The sequence below is a fragment of the Thamnophis elegans genome, unplaced genomic scaffold (assembly GCF_009769535.1).
Source record: "Thamnophis elegans isolate rThaEle1 unplaced genomic scaffold, rThaEle1.pri scaffold_94_arrow_ctg1, whole genome shotgun sequence".
NCBI classification, from domain to species: Eukaryota; Metazoa; Chordata; class Lepidosauria; order Squamata; family Colubridae; genus Thamnophis; species Thamnophis elegans.
The window spans coordinates 165,504-178,311 of record NW_022473917.1 but is presented as its reverse complement, the minus strand read 5'-3'; the positions used below and the strand labels follow the sequence as shown (position 1 = coordinate 178,311).

At 44.5% G+C, this 12,808-nt stretch overlaps 1 protein-coding gene across 1 annotated transcript in view; it reads left to right on the top strand.

The window, feature by feature from the left end:
- The first annotated feature begins 697 nt into the window (after window positions 1–697).
- LOC116523700 (semaphorin-3C-like) overlaps window positions 698–12,808 on the top strand; it is an 82,441-nt gene continuing 70,330 nt past the window's right edge. Inside the window, 2 exon segments of the mRNA XM_032238833.1 lie at window positions 698–853; window positions 10,099–10,161. Coding sequence (XP_032094724.1) covers window positions 764–853; window positions 10,099–10,161 — 153 coding nt within the window. The 5' untranslated portion in view covers window positions 698–763.

The following is a 12,808-nucleotide window of genomic DNA, read 5'->3' as shown; positions in this document are numbered from 1 at the left end:
TTTGAACTGCAAACAACAAGATATTTGGGACAGTGGTGGGATTCAATTTTTTTTACTACCCGTTCTGTGGGCGTGGCTTGGTGGGCATGGTTTGGTGGATGTGGCAGGGGAAGGCTACCGCAAAATCCCCATTTCCTCCTGATCAGCTGGAACTCGGGAGGCAGAGAATAGATGGGGGCGTGGCCAGCCAGAGGTGGTATTTACCGGTTCTCCAAACTACTCAAAATTTCCGCTACCGGTTCTCCAGAACTGGTCAGAACCTGCTGAATACCACCTCTGATTTGGGACAGGGGTAGTATTCATTTACTTTCCCTACCGGTTTGCAAATGTGAGCCCGCACGTCCCCGAATGCATTCAGCCTTCCACACATGCGCTTTTGGCGTGAAAAAGTGCCTAAATAGGATAACATAGATCCAGAGCGGAAGGGTGGACGCATCCGTGATTCCCACTACCGGTTCAAGCGAACCAATCCGAACTGTCTGAATACCACCTCTGATTTGGGAATGTGTTGGAAACTAATATGCACACCAATTTAGGGTAGCAGCTCAGAATATGATGCCTTTCAGAGTCTTGAGAAAATGCAATTAAAATTGCAGACTTGCAAAAAAAATTTTTAGTCGTTGAAAATATTTGTAATGAAATTCATCACCCATGGAAGGAAAATTAATGTCAGATTTCTCTTTCTTTTGCAGAACTACAGGAAACCCAGACATCCCAATTTTACTCTCTCTCCCATCAGCCTTTAGACTACAGGATATTAGTGATGGATGAAGATCAAGATCGGATCTACATTGGCAGCAAAGATCATATTTTGTCGTTGAATATCAATAACATAAGCCAGGAGCCACTGAATGTAAGTTCACGGTGTGGTTGGGAATGAAAGATGTCAGGTTAGTGATTTAAGAGCTGACCAGCTGCTGCAATGGTGCAGTGATGGGAATCAGTCAGCAAGATTTTTTGGCTGTTATCCCTTTAAGAGCCTGTATAATAGGAAAAGGTCCTATCAGTCTGTCTGTCTGTCTCTGTCTCTGTCTCTCTCTCTCTCTGTCTCTCTCTCTCTGTCTCTCTCTCTCTCTGTCTCTCTCTCTGTCTCTGTCTCTCTCTCTCTCTCTCTCTCTCTCCATCTGTTTTTCCCTGCTGTAATTGCTGATTGTTTGACCTCTGCCTATAGTACATGTATGTATAGTATATATTCTTTTGTTGATAAAACCACTATTTTATGACAAACCTCTATTTGCTGTTATTGCACTTTGGTAGTAAAGCTGTGCGCGCTCTGACGTAAGATTTTCTACTTAATTTTTTTGACATGAAAGAGGGAGGGATAACAACAGTCTCCCATTAATAGACTGTATGAATTTTCCATCTTACAGGAGCAATTTTGCTTAACCAATTAGGAAGACAATAGGTTCACATATGTTTCTGTGCCAGACCACAGATATTTATACCAGGTCAAAAGCTTTTAAGTTTACAAAAGGAAAAATTATCTAAGCATGGATGTAAAATGGAAAACCACTGTGGTGGATCATCTTGGATCAATGGTAGACAAGTGGGGTGGAAAACGGTTTACCCCTAGGCTGGTTTAAAATCTTCTTGATTTTGAGTTCTCTACTGGTTGGTCCCTTTCCAAAGGATGCATTAAGGGAGGAAACAAAAACTTTAATCTTGTGGGAAAGAGAGAACATGGCTTTGTAAAAATAGAAGATAAACCTCTGGAGTTTTTTTGCTCAGCTGAAGTTGCCCAAGACGCAGTCACCTAAATTTTGTTTCCCAACCATAATCTGATCTAGTGTCTATAGATTGCTTTTGGGGAAGAATCTGTACAGTGCAATTACTACTATATTATATTATACTACTAACATTATTATATTGCTAAAATATAAATTAGTTGTTAAAGAATAGAATTACATAGTGGTATGAGGTCCTTCCTTCTTTCCTTCCTTCCTTCCTTCCTTCCTTCCTTCCTTCCTTCCTTCCTTCCTTCCTCCCTCCCTCCCTCCCTCCCTCCCTCCCTTCTATTATCTTCCTTTCCCTTTCTCCTTCCTTCCTTCCTTCCTTCCTTCCTTCCTCCCTCCCTCCCTCCCTCCCTTCCTTCTATTATCTTCCTTTCCCTTTCTCCTTACTTCCTCCCTTCCTCCCTCCCTCCCTTCTATTATCTTCCTTTCCCTTTCTCCTTCCTTCCTTCCTCCCTCCCTCCCTTCCTTCTATTATCTTCCTTTCCCTTTCTCCTTCCTTCCTCCCTTCCTCCCTTCTATTATCTTCCTTTCCCTTTCTCCTTCCTTCCTTCCTTCCTTCCTTCCTTCCTTCCTTCCTTCCTCCCTTCCTTCTATTATCTTCCTTTCCCTTTCTCCTTCCTTCCTCCCTTCCTTCCTCCCTTCCTCCCTTCTATTATCTTCCTTTCCCTTTCTCCTTCCTTCCTTCCTTCTTCCCTCCCTTCCTTCTATTATCTTCCTTTCCCTTTCTCCTTCCTTCCTTCCTTCCTTCCTTCCTTCTATTATCTTCCTTTCCCTTTCTCCTTCCTTCCTTCCTCCCTCCCTCCCTCCCTCCCTCCCTCCCTCCCTCCCTTCCTTCTATTATCTTCCTTTCCCTTTCTCCTTCCTTCCTTCTTCCCTCCCTTCCTTCTATTATCTTCCTTTCCCTTTCTCCTTCCTTCCTTCCTTCCTTCCTTCCTTCCTTCCTTCCTTCCTTCCTTCCTTCCTTCCTTCCTTCCTAAAGGCCTTTGCAACATGTTCTTTTCAATTACAGAAGCATCAATATTTATAGTTTGAATATTTCTGTAGCTTATGGATGAGATAATGTGGTTACAGTGGTTTCATATCTTACTTATTATTGTGAATATGTAGACTTTGTTTAGCTTTGTGTGGCTAACCACACAGGCTAGCTCGACCGACACTGAGTAGGATAGACGTACAATAATACTTGCCCTGAGCTATCATTTTTGTCTCAACATAGATACTCTATGAAGTAAGAAGAGAGCCTCATGTTTTGATGTTTCCTGGATAGCTTCAACTACGTATATGCATACATTTCCAACGGTGTAGTGTTTGTGTAGTTCTTAACTTCCTAGATGTTAGGAACTGCACAAACACTACACTAGGGGCTCGGTGGCTCAGTGGCTAAGACGCTGAGCTTGTCAATCAGAAGGTTGGCAGTTCAGCGGTTCGAATCCCTAGTGCCGCATAGCGGAGTGAGCTCCCATTACTTGTCCCAGCTTCTGCCAACTTAGCAGTTCGAAAGCATGTTAAAAATGCAAGTAGAAAAATAGGAACCACCTTTGGTGGGAAGGGAACAGCGTTCCATCTGCCTTCGGTGTTTAGTCATGCTGGCCACATGAACACCGAGACATCTTTGGACAGCGCTGGTCCTTCAGCTTTGAAGATGAGCATCACCCCCTAGAGTCGGGAATGACTAGCACATATGTGTGAGGGGAACCTTTACCTTTAAATACTCTTAATACAGTAGCATCTCTGACATATTTCTTCCCTTGGTTTTTTTCTTTTTAAGAAGACCATATTAACAGAATATTTAAACCATGATTTAAATCTGGCTGAATTTATCAGGGAACACATACATTCATCCTCATTGCTGGGATCTGACATGCCTGAGGCATTAGGGAAACAAACCCCTCAAATTTCTTCACACAGACGGACAATATTTTAAAAAGGCTTCCTTCGAGAGTCGATTCAAAACAGAGCCTGTTTCTTGTAAAGCAAGACAGATGGAACATATGGGACATCCGTGCACAGGGCTGGCAGTGTTTGGAAAGAACACACACACACACACACACACACACACACACCATAGTTTTTGGAGTGTAAGTCACACTTCCCCCCCCCCCCACTAAAAGAGGATGAAAACTTGGGTGTGTCTTATACCCCGAATATAAGCCAAAACGAGGCACGGAGGAGGTGATGGTTTGTGGCAATCCCTGCAGCCTGGAACAGCTGATTGGGGGTATTCGGGGAGGCCGATCCACCCGACAATCAGCTGTTTATGATGAACCAGGCTGCAATAATCCCACCTGGCTGTTCGCTCTTTGCTGCAAGGACGTGTCAGAGTTTGTAGCAGCAATCACACTCAGAAAGCACAGCACCAGTAACCAATTCAGCAGGATTCAATAACTTCTCTTGATATATAATATAACACATGAAGTAAATACACAATACCAAAAGCAGGTTTTCCAATGTGGTAGTTCAGCGGAGAGAAGTTTCACTTTCAGTTTTAGTTTCAGATACCAGCACAGTAGCAGCTTTAGTATAGAACAAGCCACGCCCAGGCTCCTCGCTGTCTCCTTCCTTGTTGCTCACACAGCAAATACTGTTTGTTTCCAAACAGCCCTCAACTCTCTCACACACTGACAGGATGCTAGCCAGATAAATACGATGGATGCTGGTAGACAGAGGCAGAATTTTTTTTTCTTATTCTCCTCCCCAAAAGCTAAGGAGCATCTTATACTCCGGAGCATCTTATATAACAAAAAATACAGTGTATGTATTTCCCTCCCTCCCTCCCTCCCTCCCTCCCTCTCTCTCTGTATGTATACACACATACACACACATATACATACATACATAGCACAGTACAGCGCATGCACGCACACACACACAGACACATAATTATTGCATTGGGTATTTTCCTGGATAGAGAGGTGGGCTGTGTGTTTAAAAGGATAAAGAGTTGGATTATTCTTCAAACAACCAGTAACACACACAGACAGACAGACAGACAGACACACACACACACACACACACACACACACCAATCTATTCCAGCGATCTGGCTGTGTATCTTGTGTAAATGGTCAAAGTTATGCCATAAACACCTTTTGGAGGGTTCCTTCGTAACTTGAATGGTTGCTGAGTAGTTTTTTTAGAATTTAGAATAACAGAGTTGGAAAGAACCTTAGAGGTCTTCTAGTCCAACCCCCTTTTTAGGCAGGAAACATTTCAGACAAATCTCTTCTTACAAATCTCCAGTGTTGGAGCATTCCCAGCTTCTGAAGGCAAGATGTTCCACTGATTAGTTGTTCTCACTTTCAGGAAATTTCTCCTTAGTTCAGGGCTGATTCTATGTATTCTCTCCTAGTTGTATGTTGAGTATTACTTTTACTACTCCAGAAGTCTCCCAAGGTAGATTTTGTTGTTGTTTAGTTGCTAAATTCTGTCTGACTCTTCACAAACTCATGGTTCATAGCATGCCAAGACCCCCCTTGTCCCCTACCATCTATCATGGTTTGCCTAAATCCATGTTCATTGTTTCAATGACACCATCTAACCATCCCCTCCTCTGTTTTTCTCATCTCCTTTCATGAGGCTTGTTGTGGGAAGAACACAATGAATCTCAAGGTGTTCTGATTTCCTGGCTAAAGTCCATTCAGCACACAGGAGGCTTTGACAACTTGTCAACTCCTGGTCCCGACAAAACCCCCTTTTATTAATTGACTGTGAATTCTGCTCATTCATATCCAGCAAAGTCTTTCCAGCGAGGATTTACAGTCACAGACCTTATCTGGCTTGGAGAGCTGCCAGGCCGATATCTGCAAAACTTGGCAAGGAGCTTCGGAGAGTCACAAACCAATTAAGCAAACTAATTGCCTCCTGCAAACTCCACTCCCCTTTCGCTCCTCTTTTATTTCCTCTGGGAGGGGCCATTCACCGTCCACCTGTGGCCTTACTCCCAAGTCAACCTCTGTTCTTTAGCTTTTCCCTTCATCTGGCAATTCTGTGCATGCACACACTGGGAACAGGCTCCAGCTGTTTGTCTGGCTCACTGATGTTTGACTCTGAAGGCAGCTGATAACTCTCAGACGGCCCTGGCCCCTCTCTGCCTCCGACACAGAGCCCTCATCAGAGCCTTCCCCAGACTCCAGGACTGGCCCATCTTCCTCCCCAACCTCCTCACTGTCTGAATCTGCCCCCAGCTCTGCTGGCCACTGGTGGGCCACAACACTATCTTCAAGTCAAGATTGATTTCCTTTAAACTTGATTGATTTGATCTCCTTGCAGGCCAAGGGACTCTCAAAAGTCTTCTCCAACACAGAGCCAGTTTGGTATCCCTTCCTTTGAATGTTATTCCAGTGATTTTAAGCTGTTTCCCGACTCTCCTAAAAAGAAAATTCATCTTCCAACCACATGCCGTTTCCCTTTCTTATTCGTCTTTTGCATGAATTCTGCATTGCTCCAGGCGACAACGTGGGGGCGAGGGCACCCACCCACCAGTTGTAACCACATTGGCCAATCCCTGTTTAACGTCTCATTCGAAGACATGTTTTCACACTGACAGCGATTGCAATTATGGAAACCTGAGATGCATTTTATGGTGGATCCTCCAAGCGGAACGAGTTTGTTGAAACTTCACAGGAGGAATCAGAAGGAGAACAATGTCTGTCTAACTTTTCTAGACTAGTAAATGAGAGGATGGTTGATGGCAGCTGATTCCGCCAGCAGACCTGCTTCAAGTTGGAATCGCTCCAACAAACATAGAAGTACTAAACTGTGTTCTTTGTTCCTAGCAACAGAGGTTTAATTTCTACTTTTTTTGGGTCTGGCTTCTAAACCTATTTCACTTTCCTTTACTCTAGCCTGTGTGAATCTCATGGAGAATTAGCTCTTTTTTTTGGAAGCATGATTCCTTTTGAGTTTAGCAACAGCAAAAGCATACTTACAGCAGTTCAATCAACATAGTACTGGAAGGAACCTTGAAGGTCTTCTACTCCAACCCCAGTTCAAGCAGGAGACACTATGCCAATTCAGACAGGTGGCTGTTCTGACCCCCTCCTCCATCCAGTAAAGAATACCGAGACAAGCTTAAATGAGAATGTCCTTTAATAACAAGTTCAGCCTCTCGGTGACTGAAAGCCAAGTAAACAAACAGATAAGGACCTTGGCAGCAAGGCCGACAAACTTTGGCAGCAATTCAGACAAACTCTGGCAGCAATCCAGCCTGCCAAGTTAGTTTCTCTGTAGTCAAAGCGTTGACTTCTGCGAGAAGGGCGTGGCACAAGCAGTCTCTTTTATATTCTGGAGAGAAGCCTAATGACCATCAGCTGAGCGTAATTACCTCCTGTAATTACATAGTTGTTTTTGACGCGGAGTAGCCCTTCGACGGCGTGCATCTTGGAACAACTCACAGTTGGTTTCTGGCTCACTCTCCCTTGTCTCCTCCCCACTAATCCAAGGCTCGGGCGCCACCTGGTGGCCAACCAGTCTCTCTGCACCCTGCTCGGAGTCGGAACCCTGTCCAGGGTCCTCCACATCCTCCAGGGCCGACTCATAGGGCCCTTTGCTGTCGGAGTCTGGTGGCAGCTCCAACGGCTCCAGCTGGGCCACAACAGGTGGCTGTGCAGTCACTTCTTGAAAACCTCCAGTGATGAAGCACCCACAACTTCTGAAGGCAACTTCTGTTCCACTGGTTGATTGTTCTCACTGTTAGGAAGTTTCTTCTTAATTCCAGGTTGCTTCTGTCCTTGACGAGTTTCAATTGGGTTGTTTCTTGTCCTGTTTTCTTCTGCTTTTGAAAATAAGTTGACCCTCTTCTCTTTGTGGCAGCGTCTCAAATAATACTGCTACCATGTCACCTCTAGTTCGTCTTTTCTCTAGCTTTACAGAATCAGTATATTGCGCAAAACTATCTGGGTCCTCGTGTTACCAATGTCAGAGGGATGGAAGGCTGAGTCAACCTTGTGCTGGTCAGGATCGAACGCCTGACAGTGGGCAGAGTTAGTGGGCAGAGTTAATAGGGAATTCTAATCTCTACACCACAACCAATCAATCAATCAGTCACACACAGCTCTAAATTTAATATCTGATATTTCCCATCGAAAAATTATCCTTTGGAGTGTTATTTGTTAAACTAAAGCTTGCAGAACTAGCTGCTGAGAATATTTGAAGCTCACGGTTCAAATGAGGGGCACCTTGATGTTCTCCAAGCTTGGTTGTTTTCTTGCAAACGTTTCATTACCAAACTAGGTAACATTATCAGCGCTCATCATAAAGAGGCCATCTGGATGTTGTGGAAGCTTCCAGAGTAGCGCAGCTACCCCCAAAATACCCTGCCCCTGAGCCTCCCCATCCTTTAAGATCCCCAAAGGGAGGAGAGCAAAGTATTATGTCTCGCATCAGAAAGAGACACGGCTTGCAGAAGGCATCGCACTAATCCAAACCTGGTTTCTCCAGTAGCCTGAATTCCAAAAGTGTCTTTGTGGATGGACTCTGTCATGCAGAGAACATTCAAGCAAGCTTGGGCGAAGAATGATTCAGTTGCAGGAGGCATGCTGAATCTGCTTTTTCTTGCTCAACTGTTCCAAAAGGTACTCATGAATCACTGGACACGTCAAAGGCTACACAAAGCCAAACCGTGTGTGTCTTTGTGACTCCTAGCATTTGCCTGGACAGGCAAAATGTTCAGAAGTGGTTTGCCCTTGCCGCCTTCTCCTCCTCCTCTTCTTCCTTCTCCTTCTTCCTCCTCCTCTTCCTCTTCTCCTTCTCCTCCTTCTCGTCTTCTTCTCCTCCTCCTCTTCTTTCTCCTCCTCCTCTTCTCCTCCTCCACCTTCTTCTTCCTCCTCCTCTTCCTCTTCTCCTCCTTCTCCTTTCCTCCTCCTCCTCCTCCTCCTCCTCCTCCTCCTCCTCCTCCTCCTCCTCCTCCTCCTCCTTCTAGAACTCACTGTGTCTAGCCTAGTACACAGGAGTGAGTTCCTGCCAGTTCTAACCTCTTCTATAGAAGAGGTTCCACAAATCTACCGTGCCATTTAGAACCGGTTCCAGCTCCCTCCCCCCGCCCGTCCGCACCACGCTTGCCCTGCCCGTTGCTCACTGATTGGCTGGCTCACCAATCGCCCCGCCCGCCTCTAAGAGTCCTATCGAAACCTTAAAATCTTAAAACTATCAAGTTTGAACACCCCTGGGTTTTTTTTTTCCTAAAGGGTTAGGGGTGCAAGGATGTAAATTACACAAGGGTTTAAATGAATAAATATTACAATGTGCAGGAATAAATAAATTGACAATTAAAATCAAGGGGGCTTTGAATACTTTTTCACGTGGGATTGGTTTTAGCAATTGCCAACTAACGGAAACAGAAATTAGAAATCCAAAAGTATGAAAGAAAACACCAATTATGTAAGGAAAGGTCCCTAAAATGTATAAGGAAATATTACTAGATCATTATTAATGCGTAGATAACTGCGGGACATTACACACCAGGGGTGGGTTTCAACCAGTTCGCGGCGGTCCCTGCGATCCGGTTGGTCGCCGAACCCGGAAGTAAGTAACTTCCGGGAACGGCAAAGGCCCCCCCCACGCCTGCGCGAGCCCGCGCGCCCGCTCCTTACCCGGTTTTGATGAATTCTGCGCTTCCACACATGCGCAGGATGCATACAGCACCTGCGCGATCCTCCAGGAGCAGCTGGAGCATCGCACAGACGCTAGTACGCATGCGTGCGCTGCACGCGTGCGCGAGGACACCGCACACGTGCGCGAGGACGCCGCACACATGCGCGAGGACGCCGCCGGCCTCGTTCCAACCGAACCGGTTGGAACGGGGCGAGAAACCCACCCCTGTTACACACCCACCAGTGGTGGGTTTCAAAAAAATTTGGAACCTCTTCTGTAGGTGTGGCCTGCTTTCCGGGTCCTCTTCTAACTGGTTCGGTAGATTTGACAAACCGGTTCTACCGAATAGGTGCGAACTGGTAGGAACCCACCTCTGGTGCTCCATCCCTGAAGGGTTTGAAGATACTGGACAGCCATTTATCTGAAATGGTACCAAGTTTCCAAAGTTTGGCACAAGTTGAACAGTATCACAGTATGGACTAGAAGACCTCCAAGGTTCCTACCAACTTTGCTATTCTGTGATTCAATGGGTACTTCAGAGGAGAGTTAGGAGTGGAAGACAAAAGAAAATCTGTATTCAAACAAGGTTTTTTTTTTCATAAGAAAAACTGAAGGTAGAATTTCCCCAGCAAGTTAGTTGTACAAAAATATTGACTTTATGAGTTGAGGCATGATGCAAAGGCAGGAGGTTCAGTTCAGAATAATCCCCTCCTCCCTGACTATGCGTTAAAGATTATGGAATCCATTTAAAATGTTTTATTTTCTTTCCACGCAGATTTTCTGGCCAGCGTCAACAGCCAAGGTGGATGAGTGCAAAATGGCTGGTAAAGATCCCACAGTAAGTCTTTTATTTTTTATTTTTCCCTTTTAATTATACATTTGGCTGCCTGGACCCTCCATGCAGCCAAGAGCAGAAGGGAAATGGCAGATTTTTCCTTTAATTTGGGCTGGATGATCCTGTGAAATTGGGTAGCTGCAAGAGTCTAGAGCAGAGGTGCCAGTGGTGGGTTTCAAAAATTGTTCGAACCTACTCTGTGGGTGTGGCCTCCTTCGTGGGAGTGGCTTGCCGCCCATGTGACCGGATGGGAGTGGCTTGCCACCCATGTGACCGGATATGAAGATGCCGACGGCACTTGTCAGAACCACCGTAAATTACCTCTCACACAACACTGGCATTCCCAAGAATAGGATGTAAACTTGTTTTTTGAAAGGCATCTTTGGTTTGCGTTAAAACAACTTCAACACACGCAATGTTCTGATTGCACCACAAACGCAGTAGTCATCCTTACCTTTCACAGAGGCACTGAGTTTTATAAATATGAGCATGATAGTGCAGAATAATCCTATCCAAGGACCAGTGGTGGGTTTCAAAAATTTTGGAACCTCTTCTGTAGGTGTGGCCTGCTTTCCGGGTCCACTGGTGGAACCTCTTCTAACCGGTTCGGTAGATTTGACGAACCGGTTCTACCGAATAGGTGCGAACTGGTAGGAACCCACCTCTGAGAGGTCCTGAATATTCGGTCCATGGATGGGTACCAGTCTGTGGCCCGGTGGGAAACGGACTGCACAAGTGGCAGTCGAGTGAGTGAAACGTCATCTACACATGCGTGCAAACTCGGTTGCACTTGCCAAACCATTCCCCCCTACACACAAACAATCAACGCCCCCCCAGACTGTGGAAGACAATTTTTCAGCATCCGGTTTTGGTTGCTACGATGTACAAAAGACGTTGAGACTCTAGAAAGAGTTCAGAGAAGAGCAACGAAGAGGATCAGGGGAACTGGAGGCTTGTTGGAAGAAATACCCATCTGGTTCAGTTCCAAGATAGGGGAAAGACGCTGGAGACAAAATGGAGGGCTGGGAGCTGATTGGAAAGACGGTTTAATGATGAAAGGGAACCACCAAGCACATGGTTCTCTGGTGCAGCTGACCACATGGAGTTGAGAATGAAAGGGGGGGTTATGCATTCTTTTGGGCTTTGCATTTGAGCTACCTGTTCCTGTGCAAGGACACGCATTCTATTGGCTGTTGTCAGACTCCCATGGATCCATATGAGGTCAAGTTTGTCCGAGTCAAGTTTGGTTGAAGTTTGCTGGGTGATGCAATGTTGTTAGGAGATTGTGCACTTAGAAGTGAGCCCTGCTACTAGATCTTCCTATTACGTCCTGGAGGGTCATGTCTTAATCCCGGGAGCTGGAGGTCTTTTGTCTTGAAAATGGGCTGGCCCAGTCTATCTTAATGGGCACCAAATATCTGTTGTGGACAGGGAGGTGCTTTCTGTCTTTAAAACACATTTCTTCTTTTATCCTCCAAGGAAATATAACATTCTGGCTTTTTAAATATTTCCCAAAATATCTAATTTTTCTAGGAGAGTGGTAGGTGCTAACTTTCTGCAGGCTAAAGCATATAAAGAACAGTTGCAGGAATTGGTTATGGCTATAATGCCTCAATACTATGTTAACCATCTCAATCCTGTATTCTGTATCCTGAAGAATGGATGGCTGGAACTAGGTATGTCTAGTTTAAGGAGAAGAAGGACCAGGGGAGGCATGATAGCAGTGTTCCAATATCTTAGGGACTGCCACAAAGAAGAGGGCATCAAACTATTCTCCAAGGGACCAGAAGGGAAGGTAAGAAACAATGGATGAGAACTACTCAAGGAGAGAAGCAATCGAGAAGTGAGGAGAGATTTCCTGACAGTGAGAACAATGAATCAGTGGGAAAACTTGCCTCCAGAAGTTGCGAACACTGGAGGTTTTAAAGAAGAAATTGGAGAACCATTTGTCTGAAGTGGTGTAGGGTTTCCTGCCTGGAGCAGGGAGTTGGACTAGAAGACCTCCAAGGTCCCTTCCAACTCTGCTATTCTGTCCTGTTACATACATGAAGAAAAATCAATTCTACCTTATGATTATAATTAGCTTTCATTTAGCTTGAGCTCATCCAGGCATAAGCATTGAATTAGCTGATCGGAACAGAATTTCTGTGCCTCTTCTGAAACCAGAAAGATTTGAGACCCCTAGTCTATATCTTATCACCAGGGTCTGGAAAATGTAGCATGTTGCTTATATTCAGAACCAAGCTTAAAAAAAAAAAATCCGTGAAAAGCAAACACAATTCTTGTCTTGCTTTTTTTCCTTATTAATATGGAAACCATTGGTAAGACTTGCTTTCAATGTCTCTTAAAGAACATAAGGCAGACTGAATTAATACGCATGTAACTGCTTGGATAGGATCCCAGAAAATATATATATATATATATATATATATATATATATATATATATATATATATATATATATATATATATATATATATATAATATATATATATATATATATATATATATATATATTGTTGCCTTTTTTGTTACATTTGTTATATTTATGCTGATAAATAAATAAAGGGAGACTAGTATAGATCTATTTCAAGCTATTTAGCTCTCATCAGCTAGCCATACCCAAGTTTGGGAATCGAACCTGTGCTCT